The sequence below is a fragment of the Fonsecaea multimorphosa genome (genome assembly GCF_000836435.1).
Source record: "Fonsecaea multimorphosa CBS 102226 unplaced genomic scaffold supercont1.1, whole genome shotgun sequence".
NCBI lineage: Eukaryota > Fungi > Ascomycota > Eurotiomycetes > Chaetothyriales > Herpotrichiellaceae > Fonsecaea > Fonsecaea multimorphosa.
The window spans coordinates 1,030,375-1,049,700 of record NW_015971635.1 but is presented as its reverse complement, the minus strand read 5'-3'; the positions used below and the strand labels follow the sequence as shown (position 1 = coordinate 1,049,700).

At 53.3% G+C, this 19,326-nt stretch overlaps 7 protein-coding genes across 7 annotated transcripts; 2 read left to right on the top strand and 5 right to left on the bottom strand.

Annotated features, from left to right (window-relative positions):
- Window positions 1-10: 10 nt before the first annotated feature.
- Z520_00397 (uncharacterized protein) lies at window positions 11-805 on the bottom strand (the record flags this gene model as incomplete). The annotated part of the gene is made up of 1 exon (XM_016770918.1): window positions 11-805. One exon carries the CDS (start codon window positions 803-805, stop codon window positions 11-13), a length of 795 nt encoding a protein of 264 aa, XP_016637828.1.
- A 926-nt stretch (window positions 806-1,731) lies between these two features.
- Window positions 1,732-3,606, top strand: Z520_00396 (uncharacterized protein; the record flags this gene model as incomplete). The annotated part of the gene is made up of 1 exon (XM_016770917.1): window positions 1,732-3,606. One exon carries the CDS (start codon window positions 1,732-1,734, stop codon window positions 3,604-3,606), a length of 1,875 nt encoding a protein of 624 aa, XP_016637827.1.
- Window positions 3,607-4,219: 613 nt separating this feature from the next.
- On the top strand, window positions 4,220-6,001 carry Z520_00395 (uncharacterized protein; the record flags this gene model as incomplete). Its single annotated transcript, XM_016770916.1, has 1 exon — window positions 4,220-6,001. One exon carries the CDS (start codon window positions 4,220-4,222, stop codon window positions 5,999-6,001), a length of 1,782 nt encoding a protein of 593 aa, XP_016637826.1.
- A 669-nt stretch (window positions 6,002-6,670) lies between these two features.
- Window positions 6,671-11,264, bottom strand: Z520_00394 (uncharacterized protein; the record flags this gene model as incomplete). Its single annotated transcript, XM_016770915.1, has 8 exons — window positions 6,671-8,144; window positions 8,237-9,991; window positions 10,047-10,438; window positions 10,486-10,561; window positions 10,615-10,708; window positions 10,757-10,974; window positions 11,026-11,054; window positions 11,106-11,264. 8 exons carry the CDS (start codon window positions 11,262-11,264, stop codon window positions 6,671-6,673), a joined length of 4,197 nt encoding a protein of 1,398 aa, XP_016637825.1.
- Window positions 11,265-12,053: 789 nt separating this feature from the next.
- Window positions 12,054-13,781, bottom strand: Z520_00393 (uncharacterized protein; the record flags this gene model as incomplete). The annotated part of the gene is made up of 3 exons (XM_016770914.1): window positions 12,054-13,239; window positions 13,296-13,515; window positions 13,574-13,781. 3 exons carry the CDS (start codon window positions 13,779-13,781, stop codon window positions 12,054-12,056), a joined length of 1,614 nt encoding a protein of 537 aa, XP_016637824.1.
- A 754-nt stretch (window positions 13,782-14,535) lies between these two features.
- Z520_00392 (uncharacterized protein) lies at window positions 14,536-16,541 on the bottom strand (the record flags this gene model as incomplete). The annotated part of the gene is made up of 9 exons (XM_016770913.1): window positions 14,536-14,627; window positions 14,684-14,865; window positions 14,912-15,016; window positions 15,065-15,173; window positions 15,221-15,444; window positions 15,492-15,566; window positions 15,623-15,853; window positions 15,915-16,073; window positions 16,129-16,541. 9 exons carry the CDS (start codon window positions 16,539-16,541, stop codon window positions 14,536-14,538), a joined length of 1,590 nt encoding a protein of 529 aa, XP_016637823.1.
- Window positions 16,542-18,032: 1,491 nt separating this feature from the next.
- Window positions 18,033-18,587, bottom strand: Z520_00391 (non-histone chromosomal protein 6; the record flags this gene model as incomplete). The annotated part of the gene is made up of 4 exons (XM_016770912.1): window positions 18,033-18,062; window positions 18,116-18,237; window positions 18,295-18,390; window positions 18,443-18,587. 4 exons carry the CDS (start codon window positions 18,585-18,587, stop codon window positions 18,033-18,035), a joined length of 393 nt encoding a protein of 130 aa, XP_016637822.1.
- Window positions 18,588-19,326: the final 739 nt, after the last annotated feature.

The window sequence follows — 19,326 nt, the reverse complement described above, 5'->3', positions numbered from 1 at the left end:
CCCTGAATTATTACGGGAGCTTGACCTTCCAAAAGTCCTTGTTTTCGAAGAATGTTTTGCTGCGGGTGATTTCGACTGCGGCGGCTTCAATGGTAGCAATGGCGTGGGGCTTTTCGATGCGGACTTTGGCAACTGTGTGTCCATAGTTGATTGTCACAATCTGAGCCACGGCAGTTGCCAGTGATTCGATCGTGTGGTATGCGGAACCTGCCACTCGTTCACATACTGTTTGAACCATGTCATGCAGAGCGGCGGTGTAGTGTTCTTCCAGAGCACCAACTCCCAAAGCAGGGTCCACGAGAGGTACGCTGATGTCGATGAATAATGTCTGCTTGTAGATGCGCTCGTGAGGGTTGACTCCGATAATGCAGTTGCAGGCAATTTGTTTGACTGTGACAGTAAGGCTAGATGTATCGATTTCCAGCTCTGATTTGTCGACCTGGTATTGGTAGAGCACGCCACCTCTGGCCTGCAGCAAAGCTTTGGGAAGAGAAATTTCGATAGTGAGCAGACCACAATCCGGTACCGTGTTCGAGAGCATGGCGATGAGGGCATATATGGTGGGAAAGGCCTCAGGATCGGCGTTCTGGAGGGCCGCTGAGATCTTCTTGCATAACTTTCCATAGTCCAGAGAGAGATTGACGTCGTCCTTGGAAGCAGCCGGCTCGAGGGTGGATGTTGGCTGGGCCTCTATGGTGATCGAGACAGGTTGAGGCTTGCGGAATCGTCGCCAGGCATCGAGGCCGACGGGGATGTCGAACCTCATGTTCTTCAAAATAACTTTGTCCATGATGGAGATTGCCATGCTGCAGGAGAACAAAGTCTGACCTGGTTTGGTCTGACGAGCGGGATTTTATAGATGCGGTTCCAGGGTACAAGCAAGCCGTGGGTGGTGGTGGCGAGCTGATGGTGTGCTTCAAACCTTGGGAGGCTTCAGTAAAGGATGGTATGACTGCGGGGGAGGGCGGAATAACAATGATCCTTTCCCCAGAGCCCATCGATGATTCTCGCAACAGAAGGACGCGGAATCTGGAGACAACGAGAAGTACGAGGTACCTAGCTCGCTAGGTACTGCCTACCTAAGTCCAGGCTCTGGAGAGCCACGGGCACCACGGGCACCACGGGCTACATCCGGGGCAGATCTGTGGTTAGACGGGGTCGCCCAGGGCTGCTAGTGATGAATTGGCCATGGCTTGATTGGCCTCTCCGGGATGCCACCCACTGGCACCCAGATGCTGCCGCTTTCGTTGGCCGACAACGCACTGGGAGCCTCTGCCGCCTCCAGAATTTCCAAGATTCCCAGGCGCAGGTTGCGTTCGGTGGCTTTTGCTGACCTCGCACTCTTCGTCCACAACTCATTCTTTCCTCCTTCCGCTCCACCTCTTCTTCTGTGTTTTTGCGCGAATCTCTATCGGTGTTTTGTCTATCTCAATCATTTACCGTCAGAGTTGAATCTTGTTTGTCAACTTCAATGGGTCGAAGCGCCGTCACTACCTCAACCGCAATTTCAAACCTCACTCCTGCCTCTCGCGGACGTGTTGCACTTTCCCATGTGATTCCAACGTCATCTTCCCTCGCCTCTTGCAAGACTGGCCATCTCCTGGTTCGGCTACTGGCGCAAGGTCCGTCCTGAACAAGGGCGGACGGTAAAACTACAGCCGCCGCGGCCTTGAGCATTGCGTTAATCCCCTTTTTGCTTTACCTGTGCGCATCATCAGAAGATCCGCGAATATGAGTATCTCAGCCTCTCAAGCCGTCATGGACAAGGTCCCAGAAACCTCAAGTGGAATGCGACCACCCGCCGACGTCTCGGCCGATCTGGAGGACGCGCTCAACTCCATCGCACTGGGGAATAACAACGGCGATCCAGGTGACCCTGAAATCACCCCCTTTCGACACAAGAGTCCTCCTGTTACACCCCAGAAAACCATGCCGATCAGTACGCACGAGGACGGGGCTCTCGTCGAACCGGAGAGTGAAAGAGGAAGACAAGAAGTCAAGGGCAGTGTCATCCTGTCGACGACTGCGGCCAAGAGGAAGAAGAAGAAAAACAAGGGAAAAGCGGCTCAAGCGGCCCAAGCGTTGAATACTGTCAGAGGTTTCACTCCGGTCGACTCGGGAGCTGAAGACTCGGATGTGTCACGCAACAGCCCGCGGGTTCTGTCACCTATGCCTCGTTTGCCTGCGTTGGCCGGTGCCAGCCCAGGTCTAAGACCTCAGTCGCCGGGCATTAGCAGCTTAAAAGCTCAACTTGACGCACTGAATTCTCGCAGTCAAAGTCGCTCCAACTCCCGCGTCCGCAACACCCTGGATTCCGAAGCCAACAGCAGCGCCGCCAGCGCAGCGTCCGACACCCAGGGAGAGGAGCCACACGAAGACATGGTCAGTTACAATGTCCAGATTGATCAGGACTTCGTCAGTCAATCGCTGGCGGAGACCGATGTCGCTTCGACGATTTCCACCGCGATTATGGACGCGGATCAGCGTGCGACTTCGATGATTGCTCGCAAGATGAGCGCAGCAGACTTCACTCCCATCCGCTGCCTCGGAGACGGAGCCTTTGGAACGGTGCTCCTAGTACGACAGAATGCCACGGGCCGCTTGTTCGCGCAGAAGCAACTCACGAAAGCGTTTCTCAAGGTTCACAAAAAGCGGATCGAATCGACCATGTCCGAGCGAAGCATTCTCGAATTGGTCAATCGCCATCCGTTCATTGTCAATCTCTACTACGCCTTCCAGGATCATGAGAAGCTATACTTGATTCTCGAATATGCCTCGGGCGGGGAATTGTTTCGTCACCTGGAACTGGAAAAGTTTTTCTCAGAAGAAGTGGCTGCATTTTATATTGCAGAGATTGTTTTGGCTTTAGACTATCTTCATAACACGGTTGGCGTCATCTATCGTGATCTCAAACCGGAGAACTGCTTGCTGAACGCCGAGGGCCATTTGCTCTTGACCGATTTTGGTCTGAGCAAGGTTGCCGTTCAGGATCCGAGCACACCAGGGGGAAGTCGTTGCAATAGTCTGGGTGTGGGGACGATCGAATACATGGCTCCTGAGATCATCAGAGGCAGTGATGAGTCTGACTGGGGTCCGGGCTATGGCAAAGCGTGCGACTGGTGGTCACTGGGGGCGATGGCTTGCGATCTCATGACGGGAAAACCTCCTTTCGGCGGAGGGAGCTGGACTAAGATTCAGCAGAACATCATGTATCAGAAGCTGAGCCTGCCTTATTTCCTGTCACCAGATGCCAAAGACCTTCTCACGCGACTGTTGCGCAAGGAGCCTAAGAAGCGACTTGGAGTGGGCCCAAACGACATCAACATCATCAAGAAGCACCGATTTTTCAGGAAAATTGACTGGAAGAAGTTGGAGGCCAAGGAGCTCGAACCACCCATCAAGCCTCTGGTCACCAATCCTGAATTGGCCGAGAACTTTGCTAAAGAATTCACCGACAGAGCGATCGACACTCTTACGCGAAGACACAGCCGCACACTGAGCAAGTCTGATCCATTTGGGGGTTTCAGCTACGTTGCAAGCAGCAGTTTGCTTGAGGAATCGATGCTCTTGGAATTGGACGAAGCTATCATTGACGAAGACTTTTAGAATGTTGTGGTTGAGAAACACAGCGATGGCGGTTAGAGCCTCGGGCAATAGAAATCGGGTTGGATAGAGTTGTGAGGACGGGGTACCAGAGACAAATGACGACAGCACGGCGTTCAGGGCTTTCTTTAGATGGTGCCTAGCGAGATGGGGGACATTGGGGGCATTGGGGGCGTCAGGGCCATTGGAAACATTGTCAGGATGAATTGATGCATAGGCATGATTAGAGCAGCCGTTGATGATTCGAATAAAGGCATAGAAGCTAGACAACAAGAGATTTGTTCAACTGCCTGCCCTCTGAACAGTATGTCCCTCTTTGCTGTCCCCAACCCAGCCTCGCCAGCATCTATACACGAGGCTGATATCAAAGTTGCACGTGAGCTGGTGCCTGCCTCGCGTTTGTGCGTTGAACCAATAAGGCTGTATTCACCGACCCCAGCGCCCAGGCCATTCACTTCAATATCAAGCTGCCTCTGCCTGACCGCTGCCAGCTTGACATGAGCTCCTTCTGCCGTGCCTTCCGACCTCATTTCCTCTCTTTCTCTCTTCATGGTCACCTCACATCTCAATTTGCGTGACTTGTCTCACCCACCTCTGACCTCAGCCCACAGCAGGGATGGCCACCTCAAACATCCTCAGCCTCGAGGCTGAAGTCCTTGCGAATGTGCTCAGGTACATTGATGATGAATCCCCTTGGACCACAGCAGCGGTGGCTCAAACCTGCAAGTACCTCAACTATGTGTCTAAGCTTGTCCGCTACCGTCGCCTCACTGTCCGTTGGGACTCTGAACTTCGGACCTGGACTGACCAGTCCGGTCGGAGACAAGAAGAATGGGAAACGCCCGAACTCCTCCAAGGCTTGCGACAGCTCACAGTCCGTCAGCCCGATATCGATCCGCTGATCGGGGAATCCGACGACAACGGTGATTCATCCTATCTCGGAAAATCCCACCACACATTTGACCGACTGGAGACTGTGCTCCGCAATGCCAGCAACTTGAAGACTGTGGTCTGGAACGCTGGCTATCTGCCAACAAAAGGTGTCGTCGAAGCTTTGCAGGCTCATCAGCCAAATGCGAAGTTGGACATCTATCGTGGCAAGAGACTCAGCAATCTACACACCCCCCTGGAGTCCGAGGAGGTGCTCGCGGCAGCGACCTGCCTGAACTCATTTTCGATGAGGACTCAAAAGCACACGTGTATCGAAGACCACCTGCTTTTCCACATGATCCTGAGCTCAGCGCCAAACCTGAGGTTTGCCTCGATAATCTCTTATCCCTCGATGGCGCCGTACAGTCCCCAGGTCACCAATCTCCGATACAATCTCGAAAGCTGGCTTCCACCAGACCAAGGGAGGAAGCCGAGTTCGTCACTTCGTCATCTCACCCTGGATGGCTGGGAGATCTCTGCCGATTGCTTGGAGTTTTGGTCGCAGTACGTCAACCTCGCGTGCTTAACGAGCTTGAAGTGTAGCAGAGGCCCTCTCCACCAGTCGTATTTTGAACGCGGCCCCCAAATGTTGACGAATTTGAAGAGTCTCAGCATCAACCTTGCCGCTACGCCTCGGACGGACACATTCTTAACAGCGGCGCAGAACTACATTGCCACTTGCCCACCTTTAGAGACATTGAGTCTCTGGTCGTGGAGAGGAAAAATGTCGCTGCGCGCTATCCTTCATCAACATGGAGCCACCCTCCAGGATCTCCAGCTTCACGAGCCCGAAGACAGCACTGGTCTTAGCCTTAGAGAATCTTTCTCGGCAGAGGAGCTTCAGTCCATTCGACAGTCGTGTCCTAGACTAGGGAAACTTACGTTTGATCTGAACAGAGTATCATGGCAACTCAGAATTCAAGATTACGATGGCATATTGGAGGAGCTCCGCAAATTCAAGCTCGACCAAATCCAGATCTATTTGGACAGCGGTCTGCAGTGGTTACGGCAGGCGGTCCAGCTGGAACGACAAGGACTTGTTAGCTGGACACCATTGTTTGATATCGTGGACGATGAGGGACCAATTCAGTTGGAAGATGGTGTCTGCCTTTCCAGTGCATGCACTGCCCACTCTTTTTATGAAGGTGCCTTACCTTTGACGATTGAGAGAACAGATCCAGCTTGGGCCCATCTTGCCGGAGATGACGAATCCTTTACTGTACAACCTCCTTCTTCGCACTGGGACGTCTGCCACTTCCTGGTCAAGGTTTGGAAGACCATATTTGGCTCCCACGCCTTGGGTTCCAGACAGATCGAGCTCAAATATGGGGAGTGGGAGAAAAAATCTTTCCCTCACGATCTTTACAGGTTCGATGATAGAGATATGAGACTTTATTGCCGGGCAAGACCGCATGAGAGGGACGATATGGTCGGCAAATGCTTTGTCGAAATGGATTGCGCAACATGAGAGGAAGCTTTCCAGCTTTCAAGGGCCCGCAAAGGCTTGTCAGGAAGGGCTGGGCTGAATGTGCTTACAGGCTAATGCCTATGGCGTGGACATGCATCGTCTTGAGAGAGGACCTTTTTCAACCTTGGTTACTGGTGGCTTTATTGACGGCTATGGGACACTGCCTCAAAGGAGATGGTTCTTGGGTTGGCCGCAGGGACGATTCTTCTCGTATTGTTCTATCTTGGACCTGACATTGGCACTCAGTCTCTTCATAGAACAAGGAAGGGGGAAAGGCTGCAGGCGAACGGTTGGTATCCCTTGGATACTGATGTTGACGGCGGACGCTTTTGGGGGGGAGTTAACAGGAAGGAAGGCAACGCCTTTTATGCCTCTATGAGGTTGGGGTTGAGGTTGAGGCCTACGAATACCGTTGCTTACATGCAAGCTTGACAGGGACGTGGGCTACGGGCGATGGCAAAATGCTTCAAAAGGGCTGGACACACGCTGGATCGGAACGGGATGGGCTGGACTGCGCTGGCGCTTGGGGAATGAAATTGCTGAATGAATGAATCAATGAATTGACGAATGAAAGAACCCAACTCTCTCAAATGGAGAAATGCAGCGAGAATGATACCACAATAAGTCCCAGCCATGGGGACACCCAGGGACAGAATTGTCATCGATGAACTAATCAATCAACACCCCAACCGCACTCATCACCACATGCGTCGTGACGGTGATGATTCCTACCCACACCGACACCCAACCACCTGCGACTCCCCCAACGATAGAGAATATCCACGAAGCAGTGCTCCTCCTCGAAGAAAAAGAAAGAAAACATGCAGACAACCTGACTCCCGCGCCCGTGTGCACCATCCCCACCCCCACCGTCGCGAGGTTAGCGGTGTTTTGAGACGACAGCGGGACAGGCATCACCGTGACGTTCTGCACCTCCTCCCCACCCGTCGTCAGATTCGTGCCGTTCGTGATCCCTCCTGTAGCGGTAGGATAAGGAGGATTGGTGGGATTCTGCAGCAGCGGTACCGAGAAGGGGAATTTTGCCGTGGCGAAAACGAGGCTTTTCGTCACTACTGTGTTGGCTTCCGGCGCAGGGCCTGCGGTGGCGGCGGTGGTGGTAGTCATGGGGAAGGAGATGGGGAAGCTGTAGGGCACGTAGTTGTGGACGTTCTCGGTTTCTGTCACGGACTCTGACTCGGATTCTGATTCTGCTCCTTCGGCGATCGGCGCTGTCGCTATTGCAGTCGCAGTCGCTTCGGCGTTTGCGCCGGCCTGCGCGTATGATGCAGCAGACCATGCTGAGACGGCGGACTCGAGTGCCGAGATGGATTGTGTACATGGGACGGTGAGGGTCGTCATCATTGTCTCTGTCTCGTCTTCCTGACTACCTCCTCCTCCTCCTCCTCCTCCTCCTCCTCCTCCTCCTCCTCCTCCTGCAGGAGGAGATGTAATAAGCCCCTGTGTCAGTGTCGAGCATGCCTCCACAACAGTCGTGGTCATGGGCACCAGCGGCGGAGGCATCTCCGTGCATCCGCAATGCAGGACCGTGATGGTCGTGGCGAGGCACGTTTCCGTCCGTGTCGGGCACGAGATCGAATCCCAGGGACTGCAGATGGTGGTGTAGGTCGTTGAGATTGTCGTGGGGGAGAGGGTCAGAGTCTGCGACGGGGTAGGGGTGGTTGTTGTTGTTGTTGTTGAGGTGAGAATTCCGGAATCCGAAAACGACGACAAGGGTGTGGAAGTTGTTGGAGGTGCTGTTGTTGAGGATGGTGGTGCCGTCGTCGTCGCGGAGGTGCTTGCGCCGCCGCTGATGCTGACGCTCGTGCTCATGCTTGACGCGGGGACGGAGGATGCCGTTGTCGTCAACGAGGAGGTCGAGGTCGATGTCGACGAGGAACCGCCGCCGCCGCCGCCGCCATCAACACCCGTGTTGTTGTACATGGTCAGCAGGATAATGTCACCGTTCACTTCGGTGAGTTGTCTCCTAGCGAGCCGATCTGGAGGAGTGAGTTGCGCGACACCACCGCATCTCTCCGCGGAATTGCCCGGGCAGGTGGTGTTGCATGCAGAATCCGGGTATTGGATAAAGTCCTCGGACGACGAGGTGTCGAGGGGGAGCGAGTATGAGGAGCAGTAGCATTGGCTGGAGAAAAGGCCGTGTTAGTACGCTATGAATCGCCATTCACACGTCGCCCGGGAAAATAAAATACAAATGACGGGGATCTCAAAACTTACGTATCGTAAATGCCGGCGTAAATGCCCAAAGAGCAGTCCTCGACACATCTCTCAATGGACATCAGTGGGGAGTCTTCCACAAGTTGAAAGCTGACGGCAAACGCAGTCTCCGGCCGCGGACCCAGACAGCCTGCAAATGTGAAGGAGGAAACTTGCGTCGGGCCCGGAAGAGTATCTGTTGTAGTAGTGGTTGTCGTTGACTCGACTGTTGTGACTGGAGCAGTGGTTGAAAAGGCCGGAGAGCTGGAGGAGGGAGACGAACTGCTGCTACTGATTATGATTTGTGTAGTCGAGGCGGAAGACAAAGAGGCAGAGTTGGATGTTGATGAAGGCGAAGATGGCGGCGGCGGTGGTGAGGACGAGGTGGATTCCGAAGCTACTAAGCTGATGGTTGTCGTTGGTGGGCTGGTCGTCGGTGGGCTGGTCGTGGGAGGTGATGTTGGAGATTCCGAAGAGGCTGTTGAAGACGGCGGCGGCGGCGGAATTGATGAAGAGACAGACGACGGAGTCTCAGAAGAGGAAGCTTGACCAGAGGAGGAGGAGACGACTGGGCTGACTGTGCTCGTGCTGATAGGGCTTGCGTTTGTGGATGCTGAACTGGGGCTGGACACTGTTGTGGCAGTCGTTGAAGTCGTTGAAGACGGAGGAGGTTGAGCCTCCGTCGTGATAGTAGATGAGCTAGAAGTTGCAGACGAGATGGCAGTAGAGGATGGGGGAATCGACGTTGATGACGAGGACAAGGCTGAGGTAGAGACAGGACTCGAAGTACTGACGGCCGTGGACCGACTCGGTGACACAGATGATGAGCTGGACAGCGCGGAGCTCGAAAGGGGCAGCTGCTCGCTCGTTGAGGTAGCCGCACTGGCCATTGTCGAGGTTGCTGCAGCGGAAGAGGAAGAAGAGGGTGCCACATTTGTGGTCGCTGCTGTCGACAGGCTTGAAGTCGACAAAACAATAGAGGCAGACGTTGTGCTGGCTGTGGATCCAGTGAAGGAGCTTGAGCTTGAAGAAGTGGTAGACGACAATGCGCCCACCATCGCTGTCGAAGTGCTTTGAGAGCTGCTTCCTGTTGTCGCCACCATGGTCGTCGTCACAATAGACGTGCTTGAAGAAGCGTCGTCAGTCGTCGATCCACCCAATCCAGGTATACCGTCCGTAACGCTCGACGTCAGCGTCTCCGAGATCAGCGAGAATGATGTCGACGTAGTGACCCCTGGAGCGACATAGTATTGAGGCGTGACCGAAGTCGCAACGTAGGACGTGCTGCTGCTGCTGGATGTCTGATATCGAGGATCGTCCGTCACCTGTGGATAGGCATAGTAGATGAGCCTGGCGCTTCTGAAATTGGGATCCGCGGGAGTGCTCCCGACATTTCGTTTCCAGTAGCACGCATTGCCACTGACTTGGTATGTCACGCCGCCGCAGATGTTGCTGCTGTTGTAAGTATTCCAGTAGCTGCATCCGGCCACGCAATCTTCGAATGACTGGACTTGATAGCTGGGATATGGTATACCGATATCAGACCCGCCGATGTTGACTCCACATTCGATCTCGTACTGGAAACTGCCAGACTGGACGACCGTGAAGTTGTACGTGGGGCACAGGCTCGTGGTCGGTACAGGAGTCGAGGATGAAGTCGTTGATATGCTTGTTTGAGTGGGCTGATTGCTTGCAATATATGCTGGACCAGTGGAGCTGGCATTGGCACTGGGATCCACCAATTGATACACCCGAACCGAGTTGATGCTCCAATAGCTATTCACAGGTCAGTGCTCAAGGTTTGGTTCAATCGAGGCTCTGCAACACGTACGACTGTTGGAAAGGTGCAGGATTCGCCGCCACATATGCATTGCAGGTGGAATACCCTGTGAGTGCGGCACAAGAGTTTGTCGTCGAGTTCCACACAGTGCTTGCGCCCGCATATTCGCCGCAGAGGTCATTGTTCAAGACGATATTGTGGGCTTGGAAATGCTGGTCGATGACACAAGAGCCCTCCATAGTTGCGAACGGAAGACCCCAGGAGGAAGGATTGGGGTTCTTGTTGGTGATATCGTTCGGGATCGAGCCTCTAGGGAAGAACCAGACGCTGATGTAGGCGGAGGTCCATTGCATCGCATAAACACCGCCGCCAATTGCATTGAAGCCTGCACCGTAGCTGGTCGTTCGGCTATCGACTATACCACAGCCGACGTTGTAGCCAGGCTATGACCAAGTCAGAATCGTCCACCAGAGATGAGCATGCCACTTACATAGTATGCACAATTGTTGTTCCCCAACTGGCCTGTCATAGTTCTGTTGTCCCCAGCAATCGTGCAGTTCGGGTTTCTAAACGGTTGATCAGCAGCGCCCCCATTCTCAGTCGCAAGGTGGTAACGCACGTATGTAACGTCGCAGCGTTGTTGGTGATCAAGTTTGCTCCCTCCATGATGTCGATCTCACCGTTGTAAGGCCAGTTGGGTCCTAATGTCCAGACTGTGATTGATCAACGCATGATCTGTTCCACTCCCTGGGGGGACGTACATGCTGGCCAAGTTCCACAGACTCCTCCTGGGGCGTGGTTAAAATCCCCGATAAACAATCCATGGGTCCATGATCTCTGCGTGGAAATTCGGACGCTAGGTCTGCCGGCTGCCTGTGTTGATCCGATCACGGTTTTGTAGTCTGTGCCAATGTAAATCGGTGAGCTATCGCTAGCATTGATCAAGCCCGAGAGTTGAGCGGAGCCCTGGCTATAATATCTGTTTTACTGTCAGGCTTTGCTTCTCAATTGGTCTTTCGGCATCACGCACGTCACAAATCCTCCAGTGGGATCGCCACCCTGCTCAGTGTCAGCATTGTCGAAGAAGCCGCTCGCAATTCGGCTACTCACCGTATAGAAATCCCAGCCTTCGAAGAAATTGGCGCCCGAATACTCCGAATCCAACTGATAGACCGAGCTAGTAAAGGCAAAAGCATAGTGAAAATACACAAAACACGCAAGAAATCTGTGGCAAGCCGCCTTTCCGACGGAAAAGGAAGGGACAGCCATGATCGGCAACAGCAAGCAGACGGATGCGCTTCAATGAACGCGCGAAAGGAAGAAAGAGACCATAATGAAGGCGTCTTGGAAGAAGCGTGGAACAAATTCCATCGCGAGCCTTGCGAGGAATGTGCACAGACCTGGCACAACATTGTGGGGGAAGAAAGGGGTACGTCCATCTCATCATATCTAGAACTCACAAAACCCTTGGAATGAGTCTCTCCCCGCGCTGAAGATGGTACTGGCCTGTCCTTCTGCAAATGTGCGAGGACAAGGCCACTATCGATCCCTGAAAACATCAGAGCCAGCCCGCAATCGTGCTGTTAGGCCCCGACATGAGGCTTCGCGTAGCCGGTCCCATTACTCTAGCACCGAGGCGTGGACGGTGCATCCGCCGCTTGAAGAGCTCCACTGTCCCATCACAATCGACCATTCATGGAGCGCTGCCTGTCGGCGGTCGAGAAGAACCCAGGTGAGGCCACCTTCTGATAGGTTACCGGTCGACATCGATACCGCCCATCGCATACGACCAGCATGAGGCAATATTTTCTGTGCTGGGTAAATCACCAACTGCCTCTTCCGGTACGTGAGCCGTCTTCCGAATGAGCTGTGGTCCAGAAGCAAGTCTGTTGGGGTGCAGTCTGACCTCTCGACCTCAGTAGACCCGGTGCCGAAGCGCATCGTTGTCAATCCGCGAGATCACCTTGCCCGCTCATGTCTCGGCAACGGTTGAGTCGGAAGCCAGAATGCGATGCACAGCTCAAGCCTTGCCGCCCAAGGATTTCCATCTTGCCGACCCTAGTCTTTCTCCCTGTAAGGCTGAATCTCCTCACTGAGAGTACGTTGCGAGGATCGCGAACTCTGGTCGTTCCCACGATTCTCATCGTGAGCCTGCACCTCGATTTCCTGTTCTACTTGAACGGCTTTTTCTGCATTCTCTTCGCTGAATGGCTGAGGCGAGTCTCGGACCGGGACAGCCTCCGTATCATTTGGATTGTTTGTGGTTTTCTTCGGCACTTCTTGGCGCATGTTATATCCACCTCGCCAACCTATCCAGCCTTGCTCATGTGGACCGCGCAAGAAGCACACGACCAATGCTGCAGAAACAAAGCCGACGCTTGCCGACCCTGAGGAGATCCAACCGCCATCGGCATAGAGCGAGTTTCCAACAGCAGTACCGATCAACTGCCCCACGAAAACGCTGACCATGTAAGCTGTATTGACCCGGTTCCTTGCCTTCGGTGCAACTTTGTAAATAGCAGTCCGGTTCGCGATCTGGCTGGTCTGCAGGCCGATATCGATTCCAACGGCTTGAATTATGGGGCCAGCGACCGTAAATTTGCCGGTATATGTCCCAATCACCACGCCAAGCAGACAAATAAGTTCGCCAATGATGACTGAAAACAGGGGTTGATGCTTCTCCATGACTGTCCTGGCGAAGATGGGACCCCAAGTCATGCTGCCGATGCCGATCAAAGCGAAAAGACCGATAACCAAGGAATTGTAATGGTATGGGGAGCCGGCAAGGAGGAAAGTGAGGGTTGTCCAGAAACTTGTGAAGGTCGTCGCAGTGAACATCCCAACAAGACATGCTTGGACCAACACGGGATACTTGAGCACGAGCTTCACAATATCCCACAACAACGCCGGGTACTTCTTAAAGATGTTCTCGCCAGGGTTTGTTGAAGGGTAATCTGGCATGAACAGATACAACAAGCCTAGGATGAAGTATTGCAGGCCGAAGGAGATCCAGTAGATATAGCGCCACCCAATGAACTTAGCAACGACGCCGGACAAGAGACGGGCGATTAGCATTCCCAGAAGCATCCCTGATACGACGATAGAGAGAGCCGTCGACCGCCGATGGGGAGGAGCCATATCGCCGACCAATGGCAGCATCAACTGAGGTGTCACAGTCGTCACACTTGTAAGAAAGGTGATGACCCCAAAGGCAGCAAAGGATTTAGTCACGCAGAGGCCAATCCTGCAACAAATATCAGTTTAATCATCCACACTCTAGTAGAAGCGTCCTCGGCGTACCATAATGTTGCAGTAAACCAAACCAGCCAAAGCACAAAAGGCCTCCTCTTGACCAAGTCTCCCAATGGGCACAAGAACAGGAGTCCTCCAGCATACCCAGCCTGTGCTAAAGTGGGGATATAGGAAGATTGCTCATCGGTGACGTGGAAGTCGTCTGCGAGGAGATTGAGGATCGGATGGGTATAGTAGAGGTTCGCCACGGTGAAGCAACCCGCGAATGCTTAAGAGGCACAGGCTATCAACAGATGTTTTGTCCGAGGGAGAGGGTTCTTTCATACCAAACAGCACATTCAACGCCATTGAGAACTGAAATGGCCTCTCAGGGTCATAGCGACACCTCGGAGGCACGTATGCGAGGCAATCGTACACCTTCTGGAGTGTAGTCCGCGCCGATCTCGGGTCGCCATCGTGGGAGACGGTCGCCGGTGGTGCTTCAACGCTCAGGGCTTCCTTCGTCCCCGAAGGAGTCACCTCTGGCTGCGACATAATGGGGCAGCCGCAACTTCAGACTTGCAAACGGCACCGGGCGACGAAGAGAAAGAAGCCATGGTTTCTCAGGTCCCTGACACTGGCTAATAACGGGGAGGAATTGGAGATATTTCTGGTGCGAAGGCTAATGTCCGATGTACGCAAATGACGCGAAGATGAATCGGATAAAGCACAAAGGTGAAGGATCAAGGTGGAGAAGGCCGTTTCTCTCCAATCGTCCTTGCACAAAGGCAGCTTGTCGGCTAAACGATTCGCGGAATCTGGCCGGACAGGCGGTTTGCACGGCATCCACGCCGACGCATACGCAGCACGAGGTACTTCACCTTGACTAGAAAAGCAACAGCACATCATTCCAGGTATATGTAAATAATGGAATATTGAGGTGGATCGAGTCCCGAGAGCCACGTACTGCTGTCTGAATGCACGAATTTGGGCCTCGCAGGATCATAAGCATCGGCGTGTCGACTTTTCGCTAGCAACAAGAAACACTCCAGGCCACCGAAAAGATAAGTAGAAAAAACAACGACGTGGGCGTCCCTCGACCAGTTAGTCCCTTTTCCGCTATGAGCAAAGCAACGCAATCAAGCAGAAGTTTGGAAGCAAGAAGCTAAGCAGAGAAGACATGGCAAGAAGGGTAAGGGCTGGGGGTATCCAAGGGTTCTAGGCCTCCATTTTGCCGCACGGTCGAAAAGCCCAAACAAGATGGCCGCCCATTTCATCGTCAGTATCATTAGTCATTAGGATCGTTAGGTCATACAGCAGAGAGTCGGACGTTTTTGGTCGGCTTCGGTCTGCGAACATCCTCACGCAAGTCTTTGAGCGTCTTGACAAAGTCTTCGGCGTCTTTACGAAGCCAGTGAGCTTCCATCGAGTGCTGAGCGGGTTTCGGGACGACTGACCTGTAAACACTTCAAAGTCCAGAAGATGCTCGCCGTTTGCGCGGACATGGGGTGAGTATTCAGAAGAAAAGACATGGCGTTGAAGTTCGGCAAGATAAACAGTGGAGCTGTTCTTAGGCCACCGAAACCAACTAGGCGAGGTGATTTTGTGCGTGATGAAAGCAGTCCAGATGGGCGTGCTGCTGGAAGACTCAGCCGTTGCATCTTGATGTGGTAGCATTGACTTACTCTTTCATTTCTTTGTCAAGGACAGATGCTTCGAGGCGCACGGCGTCCGTCTTCTTGTCACGGTACAATCGGAGGACATGGCGGTAGCCGCCGTCACGGATTGGTCTGATCGAATCAGCCCGAGGTCATTGGCAAGACGTCTCAGCAACTCACCCAGCAAAATTGAGGACCTCGCCATCCAGATCATGGTCGATGTTGTGGAAGTGCGATGTACTGTCGTGAGAACGTAGCGATAGAAAGGTACAATGAAAGATGACAAGCCCTAAGGAGAATCAGAGACGTGCTTAGGAGGAGAGCTTGAGAACTGACATTCGTACGAAGTGAAGTTGAGGCTGGTCCAACAAGTGCTAGAACCACGGACTGTGGGACAGCAAAGGTATAGCAATGACCCAGACCGTCGGATGTGCAATTCGCTCAGAGGGAAGCAAGACACTCGAGGGCTCTTCCGATTGTCATACCATTCACAGACGAGTTTGGTGCGGTAATCGCGAGCACGCCAGTAGAATTTTGTCCTCAGTCCGCCAGGGAATTTTCTGGTCGCAGTCAATATAGGATCTCTCCCACAATCAGCCAACCTTACAGTTGGAGGATCCTCTCATATTCCGGATCCGGTCGCCTGCGGTACCGAGCATCCACATCGCCGAAACAGCAAGACCTGATCAGGAGCAGAGTGAGTGAGTGTTTGAATGGTAACGAAGGCATTTCCCTCACGGGTTTGGGTCCACTTCTAGAGGAGTACTGGGCAAATTGCTAAAAATCTTGGTTGCCCAGTGATTGGTATCCGGGTCGACGCTTGATGTTTGACTTAGAGTGGAAAACGTGGTAACGGGTGAAGCGGGTGAAACTGGAGAAAGGGGTGGCGGGCTGGGAACCGCTTGGTGCTGGAATGTGTCGTAACTGTCTTGGGAGGTTGTCGGCGACATGGGTCGTTGAGGCTCTGGTCTTACCCGTTCATGGGACGGAAGAGGTCTGATGACTGCTGCTCGTCAGTTCCATTCAGTACTCCTGCAGAAGGAGCGAGTGACCTTGTTGGACTGGCACCATAGAAAGAGTAGGGAATGTCTCCGAGGCTGATATCAATCGTCTTTCTTCGCGTTGTAGGGTTTGAAGATCAAAAATCTCGAGGCGCAAATCCTCGAGATGCCGTCGATTGAAGGATTCCCTAACCAAAATGCCCTTAAGCGACAGCCACTTCAGGGCTGCAGGTGCTACTGTACCTTGAAAGGACTTTGCATAGTGAATAGGTGAAGAGTTTGTATGTGTCTAGTCGTGTGTGGAGGGTCTGCTTTCCCATGTTCATGCAATATCGGGCAATTTCTTTCCAGGCATCTTGATAGTCTGCTGCGACTGGGGCGCGAGGTAACTTGCCCAGCATAGTCCATACGTCTTGAAGAGTGAAGGCGACACTATGCTGGAGGAGTTTCAGGTCGCCTGCAAAGTTTGGGTTGACCTTCCCGTGCACCGCATCGATCTGGTTGTTGAGCTCCCGCAGCGCCCAGCTCAAGCCGTTCAGCCCCGTGATCGCCAAGGTAATGTCCTGCTCATGATCCTGATCGCTGGTCCGGATCGTACTGAGAATTTCTGCAATGTCCTGGGCTCTCCCAGCCTCCTCTCGTAGGAGTAGATCCATGCATGATAGACCGGGATGCGCCTCGGGATCAAAGTCAGTGATGAAAAGGAATCCAGATCGGCTCGAGCTGTAGTGGAGAGGCTCCTTTTGTGCTGAATTGAGATGCGGGCTCTGGATCAGAGCGGGCTGGTACTGGGGAATCTCGTAATTCGCGCGGAGACAAACCTCATGCAAGCCGTTGACGTGTCAAGCGGACAGCAGGCGAAGCCGAAGGATGAAGGGACCGATGCAGACCTAGAGACCACGCCGATTTGTCACCGTCCAGCATGCGCATGAACTGTCGCAACACAAGCTCTTAGGCTGTCCACCATTGTCCACTGTCATGCTTCGTACCAGCTTCAAATGACCTTGGCCCCTGAAAGAGGCCAATTTATCATGTTTCTCGACCCGTAGAGAAAAGGCAAGGACCATATTCGAGCAGTCTGGCAATATCGGTTTCTGGAGGAAGGTGGCCAGATCGCATGCATCATGCTGCGGGCATTGTTTTTGCTGCCTAAGCTAAGGCGTCCAAACACTTTCTCTGAGCCCTTTTCCCTGGAGCAGCAGTCGCAGCAGCGAAGCGAAGCCTTTTATGCGGGTCGACGTGGTTCTACTTGTTGCAAAAGAATGCATCCTACCTGAGTTTCGTGAGTAGCTCACACCGTCTGTCAGCAGGACTGCCGCATTCTTGCTGGAAAACCTCCGGGCGACAAATTGAGAGTCCAGCAACGGGGACGCGTCAGAACGTGTGGTGTGTGTGTCGAAAAAGCGATGCTGCTTTCGAGCCTTAACTAGAGGCTGCACCAAGAGTCCGCATCAAGGCCCTAAACACTGTTGAGATTGAGGCACGTACTGATAAAAAGGAGAGAAAGTCACCATCTCGCCTTTTATGGGGCTGGAAGGAGCGACCCTGCGCCTTGCTGCTGCCTGTGGCCAAGCCCAAAGAGAGCGGTAGAGGCAAGGGTGGGCTGAAACGCGACGATGCCTGCAGGATCATCAACATTCGGCGCGAGATACGACGCAATGTGATGTGATGCAGGCTTTGGAGCTGGCCGCGTTTGTTTACGACGAACTTGAACACATGTGTTAAGGCTTGTTGCGCGGTCAACGTAGAGCAATCAACCTAGAGGCAATACTCAAGTGGGAATACAAGCAAGAAGTCATCAATTGGATCTTTTTGCCAGACATTGCATTGCATAAAAAGCTAGTATACAGCAAGGATCATAGTATGCTTAAGGTATGCAATGTTCGCAGCTCAGCTTTCTGGTTCACGATTGTGGTCATGCGCCACACCTAACGACGACATGATTTGAATCCCTGAAGCTCCCATGATTCCAGGCGTAAGCTGCAGTTCTGAAGCATACCGACCCTGTCAATAACTGACTCCCGTAACCCCTGCCTCCCAGCCGATCATTGCTAGTGAAAACATGATGACAGAAAAAGAGAAATGGCACCAGACTTTGAACGTTGTCCCAAAGAGCTTGGGTCCCGCGTCAAAGGGCGCGAGACCGCTTAGTCCTCGTCATCATCGTCATCGGCAGCCTGGTAGCTTGTTAGAAAATGTGCCCGTTCCATGAGCAGGAGTGGTCACTCACGTTGTATTTCGCCTTTTCGTCCTCATAACGCTTCTTGTCGGCGGCAGCCTTCTTCTCGTACGGCTCGCGTTGCTTGTCGCTCAGTGCTTTCCATTTGTCACCGAGCACCTTGCCAACCTGGCCTGTAGTCTTGGTAAGCTCATCTGGTCATCGATGGACGAAGAGTGGATCAGGCGCACCAAAGCTAATGCCAGGGTTCTCCTCGCGAACGGTCTCACGCTGTTCGTTGGCGAAGAACATGTAGGCGGAGAGACCGCGCTTGGGAGCGTTCGGGTCTGCGCAGAAACGTCAGTGAAGGTCAGACCATCAACAGGGGTGTCCACTGACCCTTCTTTTTCTTTTCGGCACCGCGGCCCTTAGATTTGGTGGCTTTTCCTGTGGCTTTGGGCATCTTGCTTGTGGAAGTCTTGGTGACTTTTGATGCGGTGGTTGTGATGTTGCGAGTGGTCTGCGCAGTGGGTTGTTTAGCCATGGTACAGCACAGAGGGCGGAAAACAGAGTACAAGAGGGACAAGATAGAAGGAATTGGTGATTTTGAGCCAAGAGGAAAGAGCGCAACCAGAAGCGCAGAACAGCGACCAAGTAGAGAAATAAAACAACAGTCAAGAGGAGGTAGAAACAAAGGTGGGTGGTTGCAAGTGAGAGTAGGGAACAGCGGGCGCAGGCAAACTGGGATTGTTTTGGGTGAGTGCATTCGCGCCCCAAACGCGTGTTCTGGCAATGACCATGGATATTTCGAGTGCGCTTGGACTCACCGACGCAGGGAAGACGCGTCAATTGAGTGGGCAGACGGCTGGGGAGCAGTTGGTGGTGGTGGTCAAGCGCTGTAGGGCGGAGGGTGCTGGAGACGGCGACGACGAGGTCGCGAAGGGGAGCAAACAGGGCAGCAGGATGATGAGACGAGCATTTTGCATCGCAGTTTTGCGCGCAAGCTATGGGAGGAGAGAGTGGGTGGTGTGGAGGGTGAAGGTGAAAAATAGTCAATGGAAGAAAGTGAGGACTTACCAGTATGAGGGTGATTTGGTGGTAGTAGTAACGCAGTGCAGCGCGCTCACAGTATGCACACACAGTACAGTATGAGAGGGAGAGTGGTAGTAGGAGGAAAAATGTATGGGAGGTGGGAGGTGGGAGGCGGAGCAGCAGTAGTAGCAGTAGCAGTAGCAGTGATGGCAGAGTGAGAGGAGAAGGGTCAGTCAGACGGCAGAAGAGCG